Raw genomic sequence first — 26,059 nt, 5'->3', positions numbered from 1 at the left:
ATTAAATGGTTTTCTCTTCCGATCAGTCTGCTAAAAATTACTTTTCATATCTCTCCAGTTGAAGTTCACTGGGATTTTTTTGGCATAAAAAAATGTTCGAAGTGTTTTTCTACACTTAGGGGAAATCACACCTATTACATTATTTATGTTGCATAATTTGTTCTTCAGCTTATTAAAAGCCAGGGATAAAAACGAGGACTCTTGGGTTGTGTAAAATGAGACCTTAAGTGAGGATTAAAACTTTTTCAGGTAGGTAACTGACTTCTCAAACACTGAACACTGCCCATACAGTTTTAAGCAGTCCCTTGAATCCAAAACATTGGTCACGGGGGGTGGGGAATCGAACAGTCCCAGGAAATAAAATATGTTCTTTGAGTTAAGGAAATAGCCGAAGAAAGAATGACTGTTACAAAGCTTACTCCACAAAACTAAAAAGAGTGGAAATTGAACTCGCAGCAGTTTCCTAGAACTCTTCCTTGGATTGTGTATGGGAAAAAAAATCAAGCCGCGTTTCTACAAAGGAAGAGATTCTAATTAGAGAAAGAAATGTGGTAGAAGGAGGCAATGGGACAAGTCATCTGGTGGCCAAGAAAATTCCAGGGACGTCCTGCTGAAATTACTAGCAATCAAATTCAACCTTAACTTTGAATTCAACCTTAACTTTGTTTTTCTGCTTTCCAGGAGCAACTGGAACACTTCTCCCCGGCTACTCATATCCTCTTCCTCGTCTGTAGGTGGCGAGCAAGACTTAATTGAAAGGAGCGAGTGCCCAGGAAAGGAGGTGTGGCCAGAAAAGGAGGTGTGGCTAGGCCTTGGAGCTGATCCCGCCTCTTCCGGGGATCTGGTGGCTGCGGTAGCAGTAGCGGCGTGTTTCTTCCATGGCTGGGGAGGTTGAGTGGATCTACCGGGGAGATCCCCAGGAAGGGCAGAGAGCTCCGCTAGGTGAGACTCCCCGTGGAGAAGAGGCATCTGTCGCATTGTTGTTGTTGTTGTTCTTCAGGGCTCTTGTTCTGTTCAGCTTTATTATACTTTGCGTTTACACTGCCGGGCGTCCTGCAGGAGAGGCAGCGTGGGCAGCGTGATGGGGATGATACGAAAGGCTAGGAAAAAAGTTTCAGATTCCTCGAACTGAGTGTTCAGAGGCAGTAAGGAGGAACGGGAGGCGGGGTGGGCTCTTGATCAAGGGCAATGGATGTACAGGTAGTCCTCGAGTTTTTCATTTTCTTGCTGTTCAATTTCAGTTCAATTTACAAATGGGAAACTGAAGAATCCTGAAAATATGAATTTCACTTTGTACAGAAACAAAGACATCAGTAATCCCAGAAAGAAGAATTATACAATTGTGGTAAATACAAACTTCTTCCATGTTTTTGTGTTCATTTAAATATGTTGATCTGTTTACATTTATGGCATGCATGCTGAATAGAGTTAAGTTATGAAACTTAAAGCTTCATCATCAGGCAGTGGAATGATTCCTGTCTCTTGAAGTTCATATTTCCAATTTCCATAATTCCAATTTCCATTTAAGGTGTCTGCTTTGTGGGGAATTAATGTCACACAAATGAAGGTTTATCTTTTATAAATCCCAGGAATGGAAGATCTTTTCAAATTGCTTTTTGTCATTCTACTACAGTATAAAGCCAAGTCTAGGGTCTGAGAATTTTAGCTGCTTCAGCACAAAAATTTAAGAAATTGTACAACTAGAACCATTAAAAGTGCATACATGTTTGAGATATATTAAATAAGAACTGTTCATGTCCATGTATTTTCACTGCTTAGTAGTTTTGGTATAATTTATTGGCCATACAAGGGTTAGTTGCATATGTGAGTATTAAGTCTGAAAATTGTTCTTAGTATGTACATGCATATTAAATAAGTAATGGAAGAAACAAACCATTAGCCTCAATTTACCATCGTGCAGTAATGAAGTTATAATTGCTGTTATCAAATTCTCACTTTTGAATTGAAAACCTCTGGTAGCTTTTTGCGGAAATTGCATTTGTTTTCAATTTACAGAATTAAAATGTAATAATGTCTGCCTAAAACATACAGTGTCAAAAGTCAGTTGATATATAAAATTTTAGTATATAATATACAATACCAAAAAATGACAGCAAAATAAAAAGCTTAGAGATTTGTAATTGCCTAGACCTGGGGTCAAAAGTAATTAATAAAAGTAATTAATTCCTTGTTTATCTGCTTGAGCTTATGTATAGGTTGCACTGCTTTCAGGATATAATTGTTATTTTAAAAAATGGGCAGTTTTTAATGAGTATAATCAGTAAAACCAACTTATATAGCTGGGCTTAGTAAACATTTAACTGGGAAAAGAGGGAAATATTAGAGGAGACTATAGAACTGCTTACTTGTCATTCATTTATATATTGTTGCAATAAATTTATATCTGGGATGTCTTAGGATAAAGTGGGAAAACCTTTTGGAAAATGTCTTCACCTAGAAAACCAGCATCCATAGCTTATTGCTTTTTTTGTTTCCATTCAGAATGCAGAAACAGACCGGCTGTCTTACGTAGGAAATAACTTTGGTGCAGGAGCCCTAAAATGCAATAATCTTTGCAGGTATAATTAATGTGTCTGTATCTCTAAAACACACGAATGTTTCAAATATTAATTTATTTTATTTATATATAAATATGTACATTAATAGCTTCAGAGTAACAATTTGATTTCTTCCCAGTGTTATAATATGATATTAGTGATTCAAAGTGATAAATAAGTCTGTTTTGAAGATTGATGGGACTTGAAATGTCCCATTTCAATGTACGTCTGAAAATATATTACAGTGAGGCTTGTATTTGTTCAGAATAGAACAAATACCATATTTTTTGGAGTATAAGGTACACCTTTTTCCCCTCCCCACAAAAGAGGGTGAAAATCTAGGTGCGTCTTAGACACTGAATAGAGCATTTTATGGCCTCCCAAAATTCCGCCCCATGGATTCCGTTTTTCACAAAACTGGAAGCACAGAGGGTTTGGGAGGCCTGCAAAATTCCCCTGGGGGCTGGGGAGGACAAAAATGAGTGAAAAATGGGCCCTTTTTTTGCTAAAATGGGTCCATCTTGGGCAGAAAATAGGGTGTGCAGAGGGTTTGGGAGGCCTGTAGAGTGCTCCTCTACAGGGAGGACAAAAACGAGTGAAAGCATGCCCATTTTTCACAGAAATTGGGCTGTTTTTGCTCTTCCAAGTACCCAGGAGCACTCTGCAGGCCTTCCAAACTCTCTGCACGCCCTTTTTTTGCTCGTTTTTGCCCTCCCCAGCCCCAAGGAGCACTCTACAGGCCTCCCAAACCCTATGCAGATCCCATTTTTGTGAAAAATGGGCCCATTTTGTGGCTCCCAAACCCCCCCACAGGTCGCGTTTTTGCCCTCCCCAGCTTCCAGGAACACTTTGCAGGCCTCCCAAATTCTCTGCATACTCCTTTTTCACAGGAAACGGGGCAGGCAGAGGGTTTTGGAGGCCTGCAGAGTGCTCCTGGGGGCTGGAGGGGCAAAAACTTTTTTTTTTAATTACCTCTTCAAAATCTTGGTGCATCTTATACTCCGGTGTGTCTTATAGTCCAAAAAATATGGTACTTTTGTTTTCTTTTATGGTATTTGTCTACTTCCTTTTTTTTAGGTTTTGTAATTTTATTTGTAAGACGTACAGTATAGGCTGTTTGAATCAATTCAGTCAAGTTAACAGTTTAAAATACAGGTAGTCCTCAACTTACAACCGTTTATTTAGTGACTATTCAAAGTTACAACGGAAAAAAGTGGCTTATGGCTGTTTTCACACTTATGACCATTGCAGCATTTCCATGGTCACCTGATCAAAATTCAGATGCTTGGCAACTGATTCATATTTATGACGGTTGCAGTGTCTTGGGGTCGTGTGGTCTCCTTTGGCAAGCAAAATCAATGGGGAAACCATATTCACTTCATGTTGTACTTGTACTTGTACTTGACGCCTCTTCACCCATCGTGGGTATAGACGACTTCCATGGAAATTTGACGCCACTGTTTTCGGTCCTGGGCTAGGGTTGTCAGGTGGTGCAGCCAGTCGCTATTATATGATTTTAAATACTTTTAGCGAGAACGGCCTGCTTCCCTGTTTGTAGCAATGTTTGCACATTGAGGCAACCGATATTGTTTAGCCCTAAAAAGGAATGGATACGGCGATCCATGGAAGCTGTTTCGGCTGGATATACCCAAGGGGACGCCAGTCCCAAGGGTCGACAGAGCCCGATTGGTGGGAACGGGGGGCACCACGTGAAGGCCGGGTTGTCGTTTGATAGTTGAGAGGCTTTGCAATAAGCGTTGCAATGTATATTTTGCGCATCAACTATCCTTGCCCCCCTCACTTCATGTTGCTAATTTAACAACTGTTCACTAAACAACAACTAAGCAGTGGTTCACTAAACAACTATGAAATTAACGGTCGTAAAATGAGGCAAAGCTCCCTTAACAAATGTTTCGTTTAGCAACATAAATTTTGGGCTTAATTGTGGTCATAAGTTGAGGACTACCTGTAGTAGTTTGTACTATGGATGGCACAATCTGAAAGTTGGGGACGTAAAAGGAGGGGAAAGAATAAGTATAAGTCACATAAAGAATCATTTTGATGTTCCTTAGTGGTTAAGGCATCTGGCTAGAAACGGGGAGATCTTGAACTCTAATCTCACCTTAGGTCCTGAGACTCTCTCTCAGCCCTACAAAGGAAGCACTGAAGAAAAGTACTTCCAAAATCTTGCCAAGAAATTTGAATGGACTTGTCTTGGCAGTTGCCAGGGACGACTCAAAGGCATCTCCCCCTCCCCACACTCTTGAATTTGTAGTGCAAATGACAAATCTAGGAAGAGTTGAATAATATTTGGTTCTAATGGAGTTGATTTAGTAAACTGGGGGAAAGGAGAGCTAAATTGCTATCCAGTTCAGCCTTCAAGTAATCTTAGAGACTTCATAATAATTTTAAAGTACTATTTTACATGTTTTTAAAAGTAACATGGAAGGGAAGAGAAGGGACACAAGTAAATGCAAATGAATTTACTTCTTATTGCTAAAGTGGCAAAATCTGATGTGCTACATCCAATATTTTGCAAACCGAGCCTAATTTGTAATTTTCTTTCTTTGTCCTTTCTACGTCTTTGTCTTCTCCCCACATCTACATGGGCAATCCTCTATTATACCAAGATATAAAGAGAGTTGTAATGGGTTTTTTAAATAAACAATTCTATTGGAAAATGCTATTTCTGACACTTCTGAAGCCAAACTAGCCATTCTAAATGCTTCTAAAATGAAAGAAAAACTACTCAACACCATCTCTTCCATTAGATATTTTGTCGGTGTTTTAGATGAACCTTCTGGGAAAATGGAGGTCTACAATGCAGAATTGTTCAACTTGCAGCCATTAATTTCAGGTAGGTAAAGCACGGTTTCTTTTTTCTAATTTTAATTGTTGGCAAGCTTACCTGGAGTCAGAAAATTTATTTACTTATTTCTCCCCCTTTAATTTTTGTATAAATAACTTAAGACAGTTCACAAGCCAGTGCACTTCTAGATGGTGTCCCTTTTTTATACACAGCCATCAAACAAGCAATAAAAGTCATTTACTGTTTCATATTGTTTTTTTCCTATGCAGGACCTGGGAGACATTTTCCTGTATTGATTCACATAGAGCAGGGGTGTCAAACTCAATTTCATTGAGGACCACATCAGGGCTGTGGTTGTCCTCGGTCAGGATTGGTGGGTGGGTGTGGCCGACTGGGAGGGCGTGGCGAGCTTGATGCCACTCCCCAAACTGCTGGCATGTTTCCTCTTTGTATTGGGTAGACCTGGCCGAAGCCATGCTAGCCCAATGTTTCCTCTTTGCATTGAGTAGACTGGACCGAAGCCATGCTGGCCCCTTACATTTTCCAGGACAGTCCCGCAGGCTGGATTCAACCACATCACGGGCTGGCCCCAGCCCGCAGGCCTTGAGTTTGACACCCCTGACATAGTGCTTACTATCCTGAACGTTTAACAAGAATATTAGCACATCAGTGCTAAACCTGTTGTAGATTTTCAGAATACAAATGGAATTAAGTGGTCTACTGTACCAAATACTTCCAATCTATAGAAAGCAACCCACAGAGTAGGAAAACTTCAGTTCAAGTTTTCCTAGTATGCTAGTTTTCTATTGAAAGGAATATTTAACATTTTAAAACTTTAATCCCCAAATTGCATTCGGAAATAGTAACTTCCTGGAAGGATGTCCTGCATGGATTTTTTTTATTTCTGAATTTGTTCCTATCTCCTAGTCAGGATTTGAGAATTATCTTGCTTGATGAAGGAAAGGTCGTGCTTCTAATAACATTTGTGACTGAAAAGATGTTATCAGATTTATCTGCCATGCACTAACTCAGCTCATTCTACCAAGCATAGATAAATAATCCTTGACCAGAAGAATTTAAAAGAACGTATTGATAATAGATAGCTAATACATCATCTTTCCAAGAATGCTTTAATACTGTTTGATTGGCATGATGGATGAATGGATTGACCAGGAGTCTTGTTGAGTCTGACTTTTACTTTATTTCTTCTGATGTTGTTCTTAACAGATGATGTAGCAGATAATGACCTGTCAGAATATTTGGCTAAATCCTATAGAGAAAAGGTATGTCAAGCAACTAGGATACTACGATTGGAAAATTTATTTTGATATATTTGCTGTATTTAAATGCCTTTTGATTTATTTATTTTCTATTTAAATGATAATAGCATTCGGGTAAATTTTCAGCCCTATTTTTTTAAAAAAATGACCTTATTCTGGACTATTTCTCCTTGTAGTTTCTCTTTGCTAGAATTTTGGCCCACTTGCCATTCTTAATTTCAGTGTTTCAGTGATAACGGTTTCAGTCCAGCCTAATTCAAAAATGGAAACTTGAACACAGTCTTTAAATTCTATTGATATTTCATCTCCCCTCATTAGTCACTTATAGTTTGAATGTTCAAATCAATGCTGAGGTCATTCCATTTGATTCATTCCCTTAAATAAGAAATCTAGTTAATGGGACACCATTGCTCAATCTTGGAGCATAGCCTTTCTATACAGGTGCTGCTTATTTAACTGCCACTTGTTCATTGACTGTTCAAACTTATGACGGTAGTGGTAATTACAACTGGTCATCATACCTGTAGCTGGCACAGCATTCTCATGTGATCAGGATTTATGACCTTTCCTGCCAGATTCCCACAAGCAAAGTCAATGGGAAGCCATCAGGAATTCAAAAGTGATGGTCACATGAAGGTGTCACTTAATAGGAACTATAGTTGCTAAGCAGTACAGTCACATGATTTTTCAATTACAACCTTGTCTCTTAACAGTGGCACTTCTGATACCAATTAGCATTGTTAAGTGAGAACTACCTGCCGCCTATCACCTCCACGCCCCACATTTTTGGCCCATTCCAGGCAGCAATGGCAGCACACGGAGGCTGAAAACGGGACGTGCAGAGGCCAAAAATGGAGTGCGTGGAGGTGGCGGGCAGCGATGGGTGGCGGCGATTTCTGCAGCTTGGAACAGCTGATCGGCAGTATTCCAGGAGGCCAATCCAACCACCAATCAGCTGCTTGTGCTAAATCAGCTGCTTGTGCTGAAGCTGACCAGGCTGTTTGCTGCAAGGAGGCAAATTACTGGGAGGCAGAGGCAGATTTTTTTTTCATGTTTTCCTTCCCAAAAACTATGGTCCGGAGCATCTTGTAGTGCGAAAAATACAGTATATTATTTTCATGTTGCACTTTGAATTATTGACACTGTATTTTTCTCCTGTGTTTTTTGGTGACCAAATTGTTAATAATAAAAATGCAAATGATAACTGTAATAGTAAAATGATAATGGTAATGGTAAAAGGAAAAATGAGATTTTTCTCATTCACTGGAAAATAGGATCTTATCCCCAAAATGAAACCTTTCTAGGATATTGGGCTGCAATTAAATAATAATACATTCTATAATTTCTGTTAAATTTCTGTTATCTATAAAATGATGGTTAAAAAGAGCTTTTAAAAACTTACTGAATTTAAAAGATAATCGATTACTTAGAAGACAACTGATGTGTTCTGTTTTCTTTCCCACAAAATGAACTTTGGAGGTGGGTTTGGAGTATTGTTCTTCTAGACTGCCTTGTTATGGGCAGAAAAGGGCTCAACATAGTTAGTACTTTGTGTTCTTTTACCTGAAAACTGAATTTCACCTGCAAGAGAATCCAGTAGGAGTAGCACTTTGTGGCTTATATAGCAATCTCTTGATAATTTTACAGGTAGATCTCTGCATTGAAGCCTTTGGAACCAACAAGCAGAGAAAAGCCTTGAATTCTCGGAGAATGAATGAAGTCAGAAAGGAGGTATTAAATAAAGCAGTGATTAAAGCTGCAGAAGATGTCATAGAAACAAAAGGTGTTGCTGGTAGGTATTAGAGCCATGAAATAAAGAATTGGAGCTGTAAGCCAATCTAAGATCTCTCTTTTTAATGTAATGCTGGTTATGTAATTTATTTTGAGCATAATCTTAAAGTGACAACATTGCATGCTAATGAGTCTCATCCATCTAAAAATAATTATGAAATGTAGAAAGGGTCTCTGTACTGTCATTTACCTTCATATGATTCCCATCTGTGCAGCCCGCAAATATTTTTTCCATTATTTGAACCAATGTGACTCCTTTCTAAATGTTTAAAAGATTCTTTATATTGCTTGACCATTTCAGATATTTGCTGCTATTGTTTTAATTTTTTGTTAAATGGGTCAATATTGTTGCTTACTTTTAAAATATAAATATATATATATATATATATATATATATATATATATATATATATATATATATATATATATATATATATATATATATATATTCCAGTGTAATTCAATGTAAAATATCTTAACATCTTTCAATTTCCTATTTCTTTTTGGTTCTTTTAAAACTACAGGTTAGATTTTCCCTCATTATGCTTCAAATTCTGGTATCCTACAACACCCCTGCAACTACCACATATTTTCAAAGATAAATACTTAGAATAAAATCCTTTGTATCTTCAGTTTATAAGTGACTGAACTTTCTTCTGTGCTTTTCCAAACTGGGATGTTTCTCCATGTGTTAGATTATAGCTCTCATTTTAGAGTCCTCCAACCAACATTGGTGATTAGCTAACAAAGCATAGAAATTGATAATATGCAGATATTGTATTCCTTATTGTCATTTCAGAATTTTCATTCCAGAAAAATTATACCTGACATTCTCTTTTTCACTCTTTAGGAGAACTCCAAATTCTTTCCTCTCCCCTTTCTGAACAGCATTTGCACAGTTTTATTTATTTATAATTTTTATTTACATCCTTTCTTCCAACTAATATGTTGCCAATATTCTTAGGTGTTGTTTAGTAAGCATCTTGTACATTCATGTTATTTCATATTATTTTACTTTACCTTTGTTTCAGTTCTTTAATTGGAATAGTTTTCTCTAAACTGTTTTCTGAATGTCAGTGCAGTAAGGCAATCTAAAAATGATGGGAACTATCTTCCAACACATACAAAGAAAGTTGAGAAAGACTCTAATGATTGTGGATTAACTTTTTTCAAATAAGCATCCTGTTAAATAAATAAAATATTTTATTTGTTTTCAAAGCATTGGTTCATGATGCAGCAGAAGATGAGAAAGCTGATGTCTCCTTGGTTCTTCCTCCCTGCCATGAAGATGCTAAAACTCCAGAGGACGTCTATAAATTTGAAGATAGTATCCTTTATGAGCAGAATGAAGTTTGAGAGAATGGCCCTTAACATGACTATTAAAGAAAAAGTATGCCCCTCATTGTTGAAGAGCACATGGAAGAGAAAGACCATGAGTTCTATTGTGATTATGTTGTATCTAAAGAGTATCTAAAAACCATTGGAACAGCAGTTAGGGAAAGGAAACAATTGCCAAGAATTGTTACCTTACTCATAAATGCCTTTGGAAAATCTTATCCTACACAAGAAAGGGAGAGAGAATTTTATCATAGTCACAGAGCAGAGCTGGACAAGAAAGGTGATATTTTCTTGTCTTTCCAAAAAATCTGACCTGATAGTATTCTCCTATAGTTGCTACATCACTGATACATTCATTCTAAAACCTTCTCTACTGAATGTATGTTATCATCTTAAATGTTGCTGAGATACTAAGAACAAGTTGAGCAATCTTCCCTAATCAGTGGTGGGATTCAACCGGTTTGAAAACAGCTCAAAAACGTACGTTCTACTGCAGCCCCGATGAGTGAAACAGCTGAGATCAAAGCTCTGCTGTGCTATAGAGGAAAATATGTTTTAATTAATCCAGCAGAAAGCGCTCTGATGCAGATTAATGTAACAAAGGGAACGGCAATCTCAACACAGGTAATACGCAGCTTTAGCAGATCATCATCTAGCAGATTTTTGAAATTATGGTGGACCCCCAAAAGGTACATACAATGTAATTGCAAAGGTCTAATGGCTGCAAACATATACTCTGCAGTCACATGATTGCATTTTGGGCGCTTAGCAACCAGCTCACCTTTACAGCCATTTGCTCTGTCCCACAGTCACATGGTTGCCTTTTTCCCCCCACTGGTTCTGGCATTTACTTCCTGTTTTATGCCCTTTGGATAAAATATATTTTCTTAACAGCTGTATTTAATTGACAGTGGTGTTTTTTAAACATCTGCCACAACTCATAAAATTAAGTGCGGTCATGATCTTAACAATTGCAATGACTTACAACTCTGGACTCAAGTTATGGTCATCAGTTGTGGCTATTCAAATAGTAGGGTTCCCCCCTCCTTTTAATCAGCTGTTTGTTCTTTTATCCTTAAGAGCATCCAGCCTCAATCCTCTAGTGCAGTGATGGTGAACCTTTTTTGGCTCGTGTGCCAAAAGCGAGGGGAGCGCAGGGTGGTCGTGTGCAGGCATGCTACACCCATAATGCTATGCGCGTGACCCCAGTGCTCCCCCCCCATTTCTGGCATGCTTTTTTCGCCCTCCCCAGGCTCCAGAGGCTTTATAGGACCCTGGGGAGGGCGAAAACAGCCTCCCCCCCCCCAGAGGCCCTCTAAAGGCTTCAGGAGCTTCCCGGAAGCCTCCAGAGTGCAAAAAAACGGTCCTATGGGCAAAGTAGAAATTCAGGAACAGACTTCTGGTTTGCTCGTAGAGCCAGTTTTAGCCCTCCGGAGCCTTCAGGAGGGCAAAAAACAACCCTACGAACAAACCGGAAGTGACTTCTGGTTTGTCCGTAGGGCCATTTTTCATTCTCCAGAGCCTTCAGGGGGCTTCCCTGAAGGCTCTGGAGGTCTAAAACAGGCCCTACGAGGAAACTGGAAGTCTGTTCCTGAACTTCCAGTTTGCCTGTAAGGCTGGTTTTTCAAGGAAGCCTCTGGAGGGCGAAAAATGGCCTCAAAAGAAAGCCGAAGTCAGCTGGCCAGCGTGTGCATGCCATCACGGCTCTAGTGTGTAAAACCTCTGCTTTATATTGAGGTTGCCTTGATGACTAAGAAATATGTGTCTAAAACATCCTAAACGTATCTCCAGTCATTTCACCTGCTGAATATGAGGCACTTCAAGCTCCAGCTGCAGTTTTCATGAATATAACCTCAGCTGACATTCTCAAGATGACTGAAGAGAAAAGGTAAAGACCCTCCAAATATAATTCAGGCAAAATATTATTAATATAGTCTACATGATTTAAAACACAACTGTAGTTAGCAGTTCATTTTGTCATTGGCTTATTTTTTTATTTTTTTTCACATTCCATTTTACAGTCACTTATATACTGGATATTTGCTATAAGAAAAGAAATAAAAGAAAAGAAAAAAGAAAACACAACTCATCATCATTCACAACCCCACCTGACACTTCCATCCTCCATACACCCCATCTTTCCCCTCCAACTTTCCTTTCCTCCCTCTAACACTCCCCTTCCCTACTTCCCTTTCCCCTCAAACCTTCCTTTCTCCCCTTCCTCCTAGCATTCCCCTTACGCCCTCCTTACATTCCCCTTACTCCTTCCTTACTCCTCCCTCTTCTTTCCCTCTACCTCTCCCCTTGGTGTGTTCCTTTATTCAACTCTTATTGAGCTATAATATGATAAAAAATAAAGAAATAAAAAATGAAATAAACCAAGGAAAAAAATATAAAGAAAGAAAAGAAAAAAAGAAAGAACAACCGTATACAAGTGCATTCTTCTTCTTATTGAAACTATATGAGCACCCACCCACCCACCCCCCGTAAATCCCCATCCCTAGTCCCCCCGACTTCCCAGGGCCCACACCTGGCACTGCCCTCTGTTAAACCCCTTCTAAAGTATCTTATGATCGTATGAATTCAAAATAAAAGTAATATATATAAAAAAAAAATAGATAAAAAGAAATTACAAATTATAAAAAGGAAAAGAAAAGAAAAGAAAAAAAGAACTCTTTGTATTAAGCTCAGCCCCCCATCTTTATTTATGTTTAGACAGTATAAATCATTCTATATGTATTCTATTCTCGTCTCTTGCTTCTTTGTTATTTACCCCAACCTCCTGTAGACTCTCCAGTTCATCTTCCTTAACCTTATTTTCAAATAAAAATTTATACAAATTTGTGCAGACATCAGTTTACAATCTAGCTCAAAATAATCTCACCAAACTTTCCCTTCTAGTAAGATTTAAGCAGCGTGAATCATTCCACATATTCAAATAATACTTTACACAAGAATCTACACAAGCATTCTATCTTAAAATACTCTCATCAAGCTAACCTTATATTCAAATAAAAATTTATACAAATTTATGCAGACATCGGTATACAATCTAGCTCAAAATAATCTCACCAAACTTTCCCTTCTAATAAGAATTAAGCAGCATGGATCATTCCACATATACTTTACACAAGAATCAGTTTGCCTTCTATTTTAAAATAATCTCATCAAGCTTTCCCTTCTAATAGGATTTAAACAACGTAAATCATTTCGCATGCATTTTACCCTCGTCCCTTGCATTTAAACAACGTAAATCATTCCGCATGCATTTTACCCTCATACCTTGCTTCTCTGATGTTTACCACTATTTCCCATAGTCCCTCCAAATAATCTTTCTTAACCTTATTTTCAAACAATAATTCACACAGAGGTCAGTTTACCTTTTAACTCGAAATACTCTGATCAGGCTTTCGCTCCCCCTCCACCTATCCCGCGTTACCTGGCTCCCTCCTCCCCAACTAAAGTTCAGTAAAGTTACCATCTCCACTCTCTTCACTTTAGAGTCCTGGACAGTTTAAATTAAAGTTCAGACATACAAGTCCCGTGAAGTATACATTCAGCATCCACATAATTCAGTCCCAATATCACACCACCAATATCCAGTTCCGCTTTTTCTACCGGAGAGAGATCGCAAACCCCCATTCAATCCAGAACTTTGGCGAATATTTTGGAATGTCTAAATCCTCGATCTCCGCTCTTCTGCTTCTCCGAGAGAGGGAGAGCTACCCCCTCCATCTTGCAGCCATGTGGTCTGCTGCTTGCCTTCTCCTTCGGCTTGTCTCTCCTCTTTTCCAAGTGAATCAGGAAGTCCCGCCTTCAAAGTCTTATAGTAGAAATCTCGAGCCTCCGAAACAGAATTGAGACGAAATCTTTGATTCTCAAATGTGACCGTAATGCCGGCTGGGGCTTCCCATTTATATTGTATCTGGTGGTTTATAAGCTCTTTAGTTAAGAAAGTATAGTCTCTTCTTGCTTTTAACATCTGGGATGGTATTTCTTTGAAGACAATCAGATCCTGCCCATCGACTCGCAACCTGTTATTGTAAAAGTTTTGCATGATCGCATTTCTGGATTCTTTTGTGGAGAAATATATAATTATGTCCCTCGGGAGCTGTCGCTGTTCCGCTACCAACGAATTCTGGCGATAGATTTTCCGGATCTGCCAGCAGTTCATTTTGTAAAGACGGAACCAAAGACTGAAATATCAAGTGATAGGTGAAACTTCACATGTGAATAGCCATTAGAATCTAAAGCAGATCCTCTGTTGCTTTTTGCCTTGAGGTACTTTGCACCTCCTAATGAAGGCTCCCAAAATGGCACATACGATTTATCTTTTATTTTGTGGAATTAATGTAAGAAATGTTTCTAAGGTCTTCCACTTTGACAATGTGTCTGCCACGACTTAAAAGAAAATGTACAGGAAAACATTTCTCTAAGGTTTTAATGATTTTATTCTTCTGGTATCAAATATCATCTGAAATTCAGTATATGCACCTCCATCCTTTCTAGGCGGGTTGTTTTTAGGAAAGTAAGAGGTTGCCCGTATCCACAGTAAGAGCATTTGTCCGCTTAGCTCAGTATTATCCACTCTCTGAATGGAAAGAATTATCCACAATTTCAGATGGATCTCTTCCAAGCCAGCCTTTCCTGTACAGGTAGTCCTCAACTTACAACAGTTTATTTGGTGATTGTTCAAAGTTAAACAATACTGAAAAAAGTGACTTATGGCCATTTTTCACACTTAGGACCCTTGCAGCATCCCCATGGTCACATGATTTATATTCGGGTGCTTGATAGCTGACTCACTTTTATGATGGTTGCAGTGTCCTGGGGTCACATTCAATGTTCCCTCTAATTTTTTTTCAGTGTGGGCGGAAAAGTATAGTGTTTGAGCGGCACATTTTCGTGCCTGAGCACCTGAATTTTTTTCACAGATGTCCCCCAAGACAACAACGAGATTAGTGTTATATCAAATCAAACTAATAAAATTTTAAAACAAATAAAATTGTAAATGAATAAATTTAGAAATATTTGTTCAAAAGCAAACTCACTACAGTTATCTTTCCAGATTCATTTTGGATTAAATAAAAAAGAGCTTTGAAATGAATATATAAATGGCACTTAATACTGGTAATATTAAAATAGTAAATGTTTGATATACTTCATTTTAATGAATTTCACTTGATATACTTCATTTTAATGTATTATATGCAATTTGCTATTTTAAATGAGTAAAATGATTAAAATCCCCATGCATAAAGTCATTCACATCTCATTCACATCTAACAGTTTTCTTCCATCGTTAATTTGTAAACTCAAGGATTTATTGCCTGTCTGTTCAATAATGCTTGCTGATTGTTTAAAAAATTGTGGCAATTTGTTCCTCACTACACAGGTGGTTTCAGTAACCTACTACTACTGAACTCTTGGAGACAATTCTACATATAACTAGTGATAGTAACTAGTGATCTAAAATATCCAACAAAATTGCACAGATAAACTGACAGATAGGAAGTTTAATTAGTTTAAAAGCAAAAATATTCTTAATGACTTTGAAAATCCCAATGAGTTATCAAATATCATGCGATGTCACTTGACTGGCTGGAGACTCAAAGATAGCTGAGATTGCAGGAGAGGTAGAACAAGGAAGGTTTTCTTTGAAAGAGAGAGATGCACAAGGAAACAGAACCTGCTTTCTGCATTTGGATTCTGTGGTGCGCGTGCTCTAGGTGGGAGTTTAGGATCGCTGCCGTGCCGCCCTGGATTTGCCAATGCGAGCCTCAGGTGGGTAGCCTCAAGAGAAATGTCTGCAGTGAGCCTCCTGCCTTCGCTTTCTACCTCGTTGCGGAGAGGTAGAAAGCAAAGGCAGGAGGCTCACTGCAGACGTTTCTCTTGAGCGTGGGTTGCTCTCTGCGGAGCAACCCCCACTCGGCTTGGTTGGCTCGTTCTTGGTTCGCGACCAGCCCCCACCCCCACCCCTTGTGGGCTTTTATGTGTTAATAGAAGCACGGATGCTGGAGAGGAAGGGAAGCCAGCTGCTTTCACACAATATGTTTATCTCAGAGGCTGAATTAATCACGTGGGTCAGAAAGACACGGAACTGTCTTTCAGTGAGTTTCGGCCAATCACTCCCACTCCCACCTAACAAGGCAAATTTAGCCCTCTTAAACTTGTGCGAAGGAAGCTGTGGGCAATGTTCCAGAGGTGGGTTCCTACCAGTTCGCACCTATTCGGTAGAACCGCTTCATCAAATCTACCAAACCAGTTAGAAGAGGTTCCACCAGTGGACCCGGAAAGCAGGCCACACCTACAGAAGAAGTTCCAAAAAATTTTGAAATCCACCACTGGCAAGGATCTTGTAATTTGACAGCTTTAAGACTTGCATGCTTCAATGCCAGAGTTTCTGAATAGCTACTTGGACTGTACTAATTCATAATTTCATATTCAGTCACATGGGCAGCAAGCCACTCCCACAAAGGAGGTCACACCCACAGAGTAGGTTCCAGCAATTTTTGAAACCCACCCCTGCAATGTTCCCTCTAAATAGTTGCTCCAGGAAGCTAGAGCCACCTGAAGTCCTCAACCCAGTCACTTTGCTGCCCTGCTGCACCTGAACACTCCTGTTTAGCTGGCAGGGGTTTCAATCGCGATTGTGCGGCCACTCTGCAGACTGCAGTCCGTGTCTGGCAAATGACATTGTGCGACAGTTGGAAATTGCTGCGCGGTGTTTACTTTCCATGTGCGCAGCCGTGCAGCTTAGAGGGAACATTGGTCACACTATCACCTTTTGCAATCTTCCGACAAGCAAAGTCAATGGGAGAAACCAGTTTCACTTAGCAACCAGGTTATTAATTTAACAACTGCAGTGATTCAGTTAACAAATGTGACAGGAAAAGTAATAAAATGGGGCGAAACTCACTTAACAAATTTCTCATTTAGCAACATAATTTTTGGGCTTAATTATGGTCATAAGTCGAGGACTACCTGTAGGTGCCACTGACTGAACATGGGTCCTACTGTATACAAAACAAATCAAACACTTCTCAGCTATCGCTCCCCACCTTTTAATTTTTTGGGGGGTGGGGAACATGCCTTTATGTGGGTAAGTGGGTGGGATGTACACTTGAAAGTGTATAAAAAAAGGAATTATGTGAAAAAGAAGGTTATGTCTTAGCTGCAAAGAGAAGAAAACAAAAAGGAAGAACATACATTTACTGTTCCAATACTTCTAAATCCAGAAACACAGGTTTAGGATCCACCTGTTTAAATCTGAGCAAAATCTACACTGAAGCAGATAATACATATAGATTGTGCCAAGGTGGCGCAGTGGTTAAATGCAGCACTGCAGGCTACTGCTAGATCAGCAGTTCAGCGGTTCAAATCTCACCGGCTCAGGGTTGACTCAGCCTTCCATCCTTCCGAGGTGGGTAAAATGAGGACCCAGATTGTTGGGGGCAATATGCTGACTCTCTGTAAACCGCTTAGAGAGGGCTGAAAGCCCTATGAAGCGGTATATAAGTCTACTACTGCTATTGTGCTGTTTTCTGTTGAAAGGGAGATGGTTTCTGTTAATATGAACTTGATTGCTTTCAATCCACACAGAATTTTGTGAAATCAACAGCAGCTGAAATTGCAGCTCTTGCTAGCTACCTCCTAATTGCTTTTCAAAATGTAAGATAAATCTTTTATGTCTTGCTTAGCTATTGTTCCTTTGTCTTGGACAAACTTAAATCCATGCCTTCGGATAAGAAGAGTTACGATCACAAAGCACGTTGCCTCTGGTTTTTTGACTGTCTTGTCAAGCTGATCTCACAAAAGGTTGTTAAGAAGAAACGTAAGGATCTTTTCCCTCTCTGATACCAAGTATTTTTTTTATTATTTATTTGACTTATATACTGGGTGTCCTCCAGAAGCTCAGTTGTACAGTGTTCCTCTTCCCGTTTCTCTCTACAACAAATTTGTGAGGTAGAATGGACAGAGAGAGAGGAATTGCCCCCAAATCAGCCATTAGTCTTGCCTAGCTGAAAAGGATTTGAACCAGGATTTCCAGTCCTAGTCCAAAACCTTAACTACTGCACCACCTTGGCTAATTAGAGTGCCTAATCCTTAAATTAAACGAGAAAAGGGAAGTGCTGAGGTGGTTATTTTTGCCTTCCATATGTACTGACGTCAGATTCCTAGAAATTTCAGTTAGCTGGAAATGGAGGCCAGATCACCTCAGGCACTCCAAATGGAGAAAGACTAATGTAATTTGATTTGTATAATTTTCAGGCAGTTTAATACATCTTCTAGGTGTATTAAACATATCTGCAACCTTGGCAATTAAACACATCTCCAACCTTGGTAACTTTTAATCTTGGCAGACTTCAACTCCCAGAATTCCCCAGCCATCTTTGAATTCTGGGAGTTGGAAGTCTTCCAAGCTTAAAGTTGCCAAGGTTGGAGACCCCTGTTCTAGATTTCTTTAAAATGTATAGGTAGTGCATCCTTTAATTGTGAAGAGGGCAATGGATTGAGTTCTCTTCCCCCTCTTGATCCTACTGAACTCCATTCTGCTCTTCTGCAATGATACCAATGTGCTGTAATCTCAGCTATGTTTGGTAGTTTGTTGTTTTTAAAATGAAATTTGATATTAGGATTTTGTATTCTGTATGTTTTCTGTGTCCAGTGTTCGCTTTGTTTACAATGTCTCGACTTTGTAGAATGCAGACTCCTCTGGTCATTCTGATTCTTATTTAGATTGGAGATTAGGAGGATTTTAGAACACTAACTTTTTTTATTTCCATTTGTAGATGCCATGGGCCCCACTTGTCCAGATATCATCAGCAACAAGCTTGTGAAAACTTTCACAGCACTGTCTTATGGCAATGGCAGGTAAAAAAAACCCAACCCTTTGATTTCAAGGCTAGTAAAATGTATAAATAGGAATAGATTGATTTATTATTCTTAGGAGACTTATTAAATCATACAGCATTGCCTAAAAGAGGATCAGAAGTAGCATATAAAAAATTCTTGAAATCAATAGAAAGTAGATGTGTTTCTTTATTTCAAATATATTTCATACAGGAGGATCATGCCAAGAAACTGCTCAGAAATCCTTTGTAGTTGCAATTAACTGAAATGTACAGATGTTTGTTCTTTTAAAAAGAGAGAATATAAGGAAACAATGAGAATAAAAAACGATTTATATAATATTTTGCTATTTTTCTTTTTCTTTTTTTGTCTAATGTGTTTTAAATAATACTGTGGAAGGGAGACCTTTTATCATTAAAGCACTATATTAGGGAACATTATTCAGGAGTACCATCTCCCAGCTCTGTGCACTGTCAAGGTTCAGGATTAAGATTATGTCTGTTTTTACTAAGCAACTTCCTCTCCCATTTTAAGAAAAAAAAGGTTTTATAAAATGATAAGCAATAAATGTCTTATTCCCTTTCAAGCTGCCTTATTTTTGTTGACAAAAATAGTTTTGTGCTGTTTTTAATTGGGCTTTTCTGGGTGGATTGTTAAAGAGTTGTGGAATGTGTAAATGATCATTGTTAGGCAAAAAATCATGATTGTTAGGCATGAAGATTTTGTGCAGAACATTAAAGCTCCATTCTGTAACTATTGGAAATCTTCCTGGGACCCAGTTTGGTGAAGAGGTTAAAGGCACCAGGCTAGAAATGAGATCATGTGGCTCTGGTCATGACTTGGACACAAAAGTAGCTGTAGCCAAGGAAACTGCAGGGACTTACTGGTCCAGCCATTTTCTAAGAGTCAACACTGATGTGAAGGAACATGCTGTATATTTTGTATGAGTCCCATATTACATTTTACTTGTCCATGCAAAGTCCACATCTATAGGTAATCCACTTATAGATTGCAATTAAAGAATAATAATATGAAATGAAGCATCTAAAACAGAGATGCTTGCATTATACAGACTGTTGAATTTGTATTCTGCTGGGACAAAATACTGTGTGGAATATAGGAAACCATCGACTCTTTATTTTGCTGCTTTGTAGGAGGATGTGGAAAGAATATGTAGCAGCAAAGTTGCATAGTTTTTTTATCATGGTTTTCTTATCCTTTTTTTTCTCTCATTTTGTATTTCAGGATACAAAATCTAATTTCAGCTTCAATGAAAGTTAAGATAACAGCATATGCGATAGCCCTGGCATTGCATATTGACCGTTTTCAAACGAATCTGACAGTCTTGCAGCGAGATCTGAAACTACGTGAAAACAAGTATGATTAACAGCACAATTGTATTTTTTTAATCTATTTTCTTACTAATGGGCTAAGAACTTCAGGGGCTCCACTGGCTTTTGAGGTGTGTCTAGGCTCCCCGGTTATTTTGGAACTAGCCTTCCAAATGTTCTAGACTACAATGCCTATATCTTCCATTCAATAGGTTCTGCAGTCATTTGTCTGGGGATTATAGGGGTTGTAATTAACATTCCTAGGAATCTGGCTGACATTTCTCCCTTAAAAGGGAAAACACCCTCCCCCCCCCCCCCCCAAATCCTTAGGAACAGTGAGAAAATTAATGGATTTTTTTTCAAGAACACCCTGATGGTTAAGTTCAACAAATGAACGTCTAAAATAGTTCCTTGGTCTTGTACAGTATATATTGTTTCTGGAACACCAGAGTAGACAGATTACAAGGCTAAGAATAGGAGAGGCCAAAACAGCTGGTTCATTTCAGTATCTACCATGGGGCACATTAAGTGTGATTATAAATTGAACTAGAGGAGACAAACAAGAGCTATGCAGGACAGATAGCAAGTATAGACCCTAACTAAGGTATCCCTTAGTACAAATTCTGTTTTCTCCTACGTGAGGGGGTAACATTCATTCCTGGAAGAAAAATAAAATAATACTCTGATACAGTGTATATTCCACCTTTAGTCATATAACTGTTAGAAAGTAATCCTTGGAAGTTCTGACTGAAACACATTTTATTTTCGTAAGATCAGTGTGCTACGTTTTTCCTATGAACCAATATTGCATGGTAGGAAAAGGGGCCCCTTTCTTCTGATGCTGGATAACCAGCCTGTCCCAGCTGGTTATCCAGCATCAGCACCCAAAGTCTCAGTAATGAAGTATCCATTGAAACTTCCCTTTAAAGCCACGTCAAATCCCAGATCCCATCTTTAACATCAACAAAGCACATAAATAGCTAGGAAAGATAATCAAGAATGCTAATTGGTAATATGTGCCTATAGAGATAATTAAAGAGGGCTGCTATTGGTCTCACACATTAAGTTCCAATTAAGATGACTTATTGCTCATGCCTAGAGTTTACACAAGAATCTAGTCAATTAACAATCAACACTAAATTAGCACTAAATTGAGTCAAAGGAAATCGAAAGGGGCTGGACTTAAGACCGTTACGGGAGTGTAATGACGCCAGACTGATCATTCTCTTGACTCCATCCCTCCCTACAACTGCTGAACGCATGCAGATTACATTCCTATCGCCATATTGCCATACAGGTAGTCTTTGTTTAGTGACTGCCTTGTTTAAGGACCATTTGCAGTTGCAATGCAGTCACGTTTCAGCCAATTATTGCATTTACAACTTTTGGGCGGTTGTTAAGCAAAGGAAAGCTGATGTAACATCATTAGTTGCTGTTTCACTTGGCGACCACTTTGCCTAATGACTGAGTTGCTGGTTCCAATTGTGATCACTAAACGAAGTCTACCTATACCTCTTCACATCTGACAGACAGAACTCCCTTGCCAATAACTTCCCCTCACATCTGACTGCATCCTACTTTACGCTCATCCCTTTTAGTGTTTGTAATTGAGTGAAATGGCCTTTATGACCTGCTAGTTGGTTATTGATCTGACTGTCATAAAGTAAATGCTTCCAGTAAGCTCCTTGGCAGAGTGCAGAGGAAGTACTCTTGAGGCTATAAAGTATGCTGAAAACTGACTGAAAATGTTGTCCAAGAGAGATTGAGTGAGAGCGTGAACAATATAAATCCTAGATGTAGTTGAACAGGCTAAAGTCCTGAGTTGGGGTATGAAAAGTGTGGTCAGTGACTGACTGCAGTTGTGACATATTTACCCTCTATCAGCAATTTCAGTTCAGCCAGACTTAGTCAACCTCTCCCATCTCTTAGGTGACGAAAAAAGTGCCATGTTGCTTGACCTATCCATTCAGGTAGTCTTTGACCATTCAAAATTCCCATGTCTGGGGGTAGTTACTACCCAGATTTGAAGTTCCAAAAGTTGGACCCACCCTGTATTCACCTGACTGCACTTCAGGTGCTTAGCAACCAGGCCGTATTTGCAGTGGCCACATTTTATGACAGTTTTGCCCCAAGACAGCATTTGCTTCTGGTTTTACCACCTCATAGGAAAACACTGAATGACTACTGCAAAAAAATAATTGTAAAATCAAATCAGTCAACCCACTTTATGACCAACCCATGTTATGCTCCCTTATGGTCATAACTCAAGGACTACCTGTATTTCATGCAAGAAGTGAATGGTGAATTGTGGGGGAATGATGTAATTCTGTTCAGTGCAAAAACAAAAAGCAAAAATAAGATGGTGGGTTTTTTTTTTTTTACTGCATTAAAGGAATGCAGGGCATTTGTTTTCCGTTTTTCAGAAATGTTTTGGGTAGAATGTCGTTGCTTCTGGCAGCCTTCTCCAATCTCCAGCTGTGTTGAACTACAACTGCCATCAGATGAGGCTTACCGTCCAATTCATCAGGAAGCCTCCGGTCAGAAAGCCTGGCTGGAGGCTTGGCTTTTCTTCAAATGTGATAGGTTCTTGATTCAATCAGCATGTTGCCTTGCTTTGTGGAAAGAAGTTTGCTGGCATCAGCAAAAACCCCAATTCTTTAGCCCAAAGAGTTTAGAATGTAAGTTACAGCTGTAATCTGACAGCCAAAGGAGGGAAAGGAACAGGAAAAAGCCAAAGTCACAAACTGTGAAGAGAAGACTACTACAAGAAGAAAGAAGAAGACACTCTTTGAGAACAGTCTTTCTAACTGACATTTTCTCTCTTAATGCAGAATACTTGACATTGCCAAGGCGATGAGACTGAAGATCAGCAAAAGCAAAAATCTCTCTGGATTTGAAGAACACAAATTAGGGACCTTATGCTTGCCTTTACCTGCACAGAAGATACCTGCACGCAACCGGAAACGAAAATTAACTTAAGAATGTTTTTTCCTCTAGGACTTAAAACAAACTGGACAAATTATGGATCATCTGAACAGACCTACCATTTTGTTGTCCTGAAAGGAATGGAGAGATTTGTACTTGTAGTTTATACATTTTTGTTTCTTGAGGTATTTTAGCAGAGATCTGCACTTTTACTAAAGTGCTATGTTGTCATTTGTGATATTTGAACATTTGGCATCTTGGTTCAAAACAGCCATATAAGCAATAGTTTCCTCCATCCATGTAAAATAGTTAAAATGTGAGCATGGCTGAATATGTACAATATTTAACATTAACATTAAATATTTTAAAATGTTCCTTATGTTTTTGGTAATACTAAACATTTTAAAAAAAAAAAATTGTGCTTACTCATTTTCATTTAATTATGTATTTTGTTGTAACATTCCCAACTATTTGTTCTAAAGCTCTAGGCTCTTTTCAGCTTTTTATCTTACTGTATTTTTTTAAATAGAAATGCAGTTGTAGTTTCAACTGTTTCTTTAAAGCAGTGTAGAGTTTGAACAAGGTGAATGATCTAAAATCACACAATTTACCTGTGATCAGGACATGGAATGCAAGTGGTTGCTATAAAGGAGAGCGATGATACACTATTCTTTTCCAATCTGGTCACCTATAAACATATTGGGCCTCAACTGTCATAATCTCTAGCCAACACAGCTGAATAAATGTCGATATAGCAATCCAGACTTATTTATTAAGACTGCTTGGTTTTTAAGACTGGAGAGCTATCATCTGTCTCTTTGGTCCTTCTCACACTGTACCTTACATTCCTTTTCCCTAATGCCCAGTCTGTTGTCAAAATTCTTATAAGCTGAACCATGTTTTATAAACAGACAAGCAACATTTACATGCACACATTATATTTGGTTGACATTGGTCTATAACTAACCTTCGTGCAGCTTAAACTTTCCATGGTGGGCTGGAGTTATAAATAGTACTAATAAAGCCACGTTCATATAAACTGAATTTTGGAGGCATATGCAGTATCTGAGTACTTCCCTGGCTCCCATCTCTCTCACACACCAACAACTTGCAGAACATTTAAGAATTTCTCTTCATTGTGCAGTTAATTGAAGATACACAAACCCTTTGCCTCTTGTTGCCTTCCATAATGTATCAGGAAAAAATAAATCAGCAAAATATCTGCATTTAAAATAAAATATTTTTTTATTTTGTACTACACATATTTCCCTTTATAAAACTTTTCAAAGAATAGTTTGAATTTCTTTTAACAAGATATATGTTAAACAAAATGTACCAGATTATCATCCAGCCCAGTTATAAGCTTAAAACGTATTAGTGGTCAATTCCAGTTAAGTTACAATGCTTTAAGAAGTGGTCTATGGCTCGAATGCACTTTATTGCTGACAGTGCAGTCTCATGTCTGGAAGTGAGAGTATAGCAAAGTTTACTACAAGGTGTGTGTATAAAATTGAAGTTTAGAAGTCAAAGAACTGAGGCAATTAAGTTAGTGGCATCTAAGTGTTAATAAGACATTCAATTGATTGTTTACAGTGGACTGAGAACCGTCAATGACTTGTCTATAATTGAAACTCATGAGAGAGTACGTTGTACTGGGAATATTAATATTGAATTCATAATTGTGTTGGTAGTTAGAAAAGCTGTATTAAGTAAAACGTTTCTGATCCTGAACAGTAGGCGCTAGTTCATTCTACCTACTCCTTTACTTAAGAAGTCTTAAGAGAACTGGAAAACGGGCTTCAGAGAGAAGGCCCAACTGGCAGTTTTCCCCACTTCCCACTCAGGGAAATGCTTTCTCCACCTGATAAACTGGATCCAGCCCTATAAAAATACTTCTGGCTTGCTTATTTTGCTGGCTTGCAGCTTAAGCCAATGCATATTTATTCCAAAATGGAATAGTTAACAATTGGACTTTCCTACGTGTGCATAGGATTTCAGACTGAGTTGCAAAGAATTTCTATAAAACCATGCTATTTGTAGATCACACCTTTTTAAAATGCTTTCTTTTTTTACAATTATCCATACATTATGAAGATAACAGAACCATAAGTCCATGTGCAGATGACATTCTCTTTTCTCTCATTAAACCGTGCTGCTTTTTGAAAGCCGCCTGTTTTTACTGTTTTCTAGAAAAGAATGGGCAACTGTAAAATTGTAAACTCACACAACAAAGGAGAAACTAAGTAGTACAAAGCCTCCTTTGTCCAGGTTCAGCCTCTGGCATCTTCAACTTAAAAGAAATGAAGTAATCCAAGATCCTACCCAAGCTGCTATGACGAGTGAACAGGACTGAGATTTCTATATTTGGTGCAAGGCAAGATTCTATGCCCCATTCAAACACAAAGGTATATAAATGTGTGTTATTATGGTCTGCTGGTTATCTCAAGAGCACTGTTCCATGTTCTGACAATAGACGATAAGATGTAACTGAATAAACCAAAATGCTATTGTCTCCTAATCAAGTGCTCATGACCATTCTTCTACCAGAGATCAATTAGAGCTTACCAACCAAGAGCTAGTGAGATTTATTTCCATGCTACAAATGCAGCATAGTGGTAGCACACACTACAGTAGACTTGTCTAGGCTTCAGATCAACAGAGACCCTCAGTCTCCTCTGAAAACAGTCAATAGGTTTTTTCCCCCAGTTTATATGCCATTGCAGCTGAAAACACAGCTTGGGAGCCCGTTTTCGCTGGCAAAGTGCTCGGGCCGCCATAGGGCCCCCCGGCATGAGTGATGTTGAGCTGGCCACACCCAAGGGCAAACACAATCCTGATGCAGCACTCAATGAAATCAAGTTTGACACCCCTACTCTATTTTACTAGGGCACCAATCACACCCTTTTCATTTTGAACACTTATTTTAATTGCAGTTGTATGACAGACCCAGATTAGTCTTCAAAGTCCTGAGATTTTAACCTACTACATTATTGCTTGCCACCTAACTGTTAAAACAGGTACCAGCTCTGTGAAGTAAAGAAAAATGACAAGGCCAGTTCACTTTGGTACCTTTAAAATACCTTCATTACTTAACCTTGAGAATTTCATTAAAAACTCTCCAAGAAATCAACTTGCTGAGTCGCCATATCTTGCTTCCTCTAAGATTATTGTAGG

At 38.6% G+C, this 26,059-nt stretch overlaps 1 protein-coding gene across 1 annotated transcript; it reads left to right on the top strand.

Moving 5' to 3' along the window:
- The first annotated feature begins 764 nt into the window (after positions 1–764).
- Positions 765–26,059, top strand: POLR1E (RNA polymerase I subunit E). The gene is made up of 12 exons (XM_032214317.1): positions 765–942; positions 1,242–1,345; positions 2,503–2,579; positions 5,330–5,415; positions 6,595–6,650; positions 8,295–8,439; positions 9,658–9,765; positions 11,568–11,664; positions 17,477–17,610; positions 18,569–18,650; positions 19,875–20,006; positions 22,792–26,059. Exons 1-12 carry the CDS (start codon positions 879–881, stop codon positions 22,937–22,939), a joined length of 1,233 nt encoding a protein of 410 aa, XP_032070208.1. The 5' UTR covers positions 765–878; the 3' UTR covers positions 22,940–26,059.

The sequence above is a fragment of the Thamnophis elegans genome, chromosome 3 (genome assembly GCF_009769535.1).
Source record: "Thamnophis elegans isolate rThaEle1 chromosome 3, rThaEle1.pri, whole genome shotgun sequence".
NCBI lineage: Eukaryota > Metazoa > Chordata > Lepidosauria > Squamata > Colubridae > Thamnophis > Thamnophis elegans.
The sequence above is the reverse complement of the archived record's forward strand: the minus strand, read 5'-3'. Positions and strand labels throughout refer to the sequence as shown.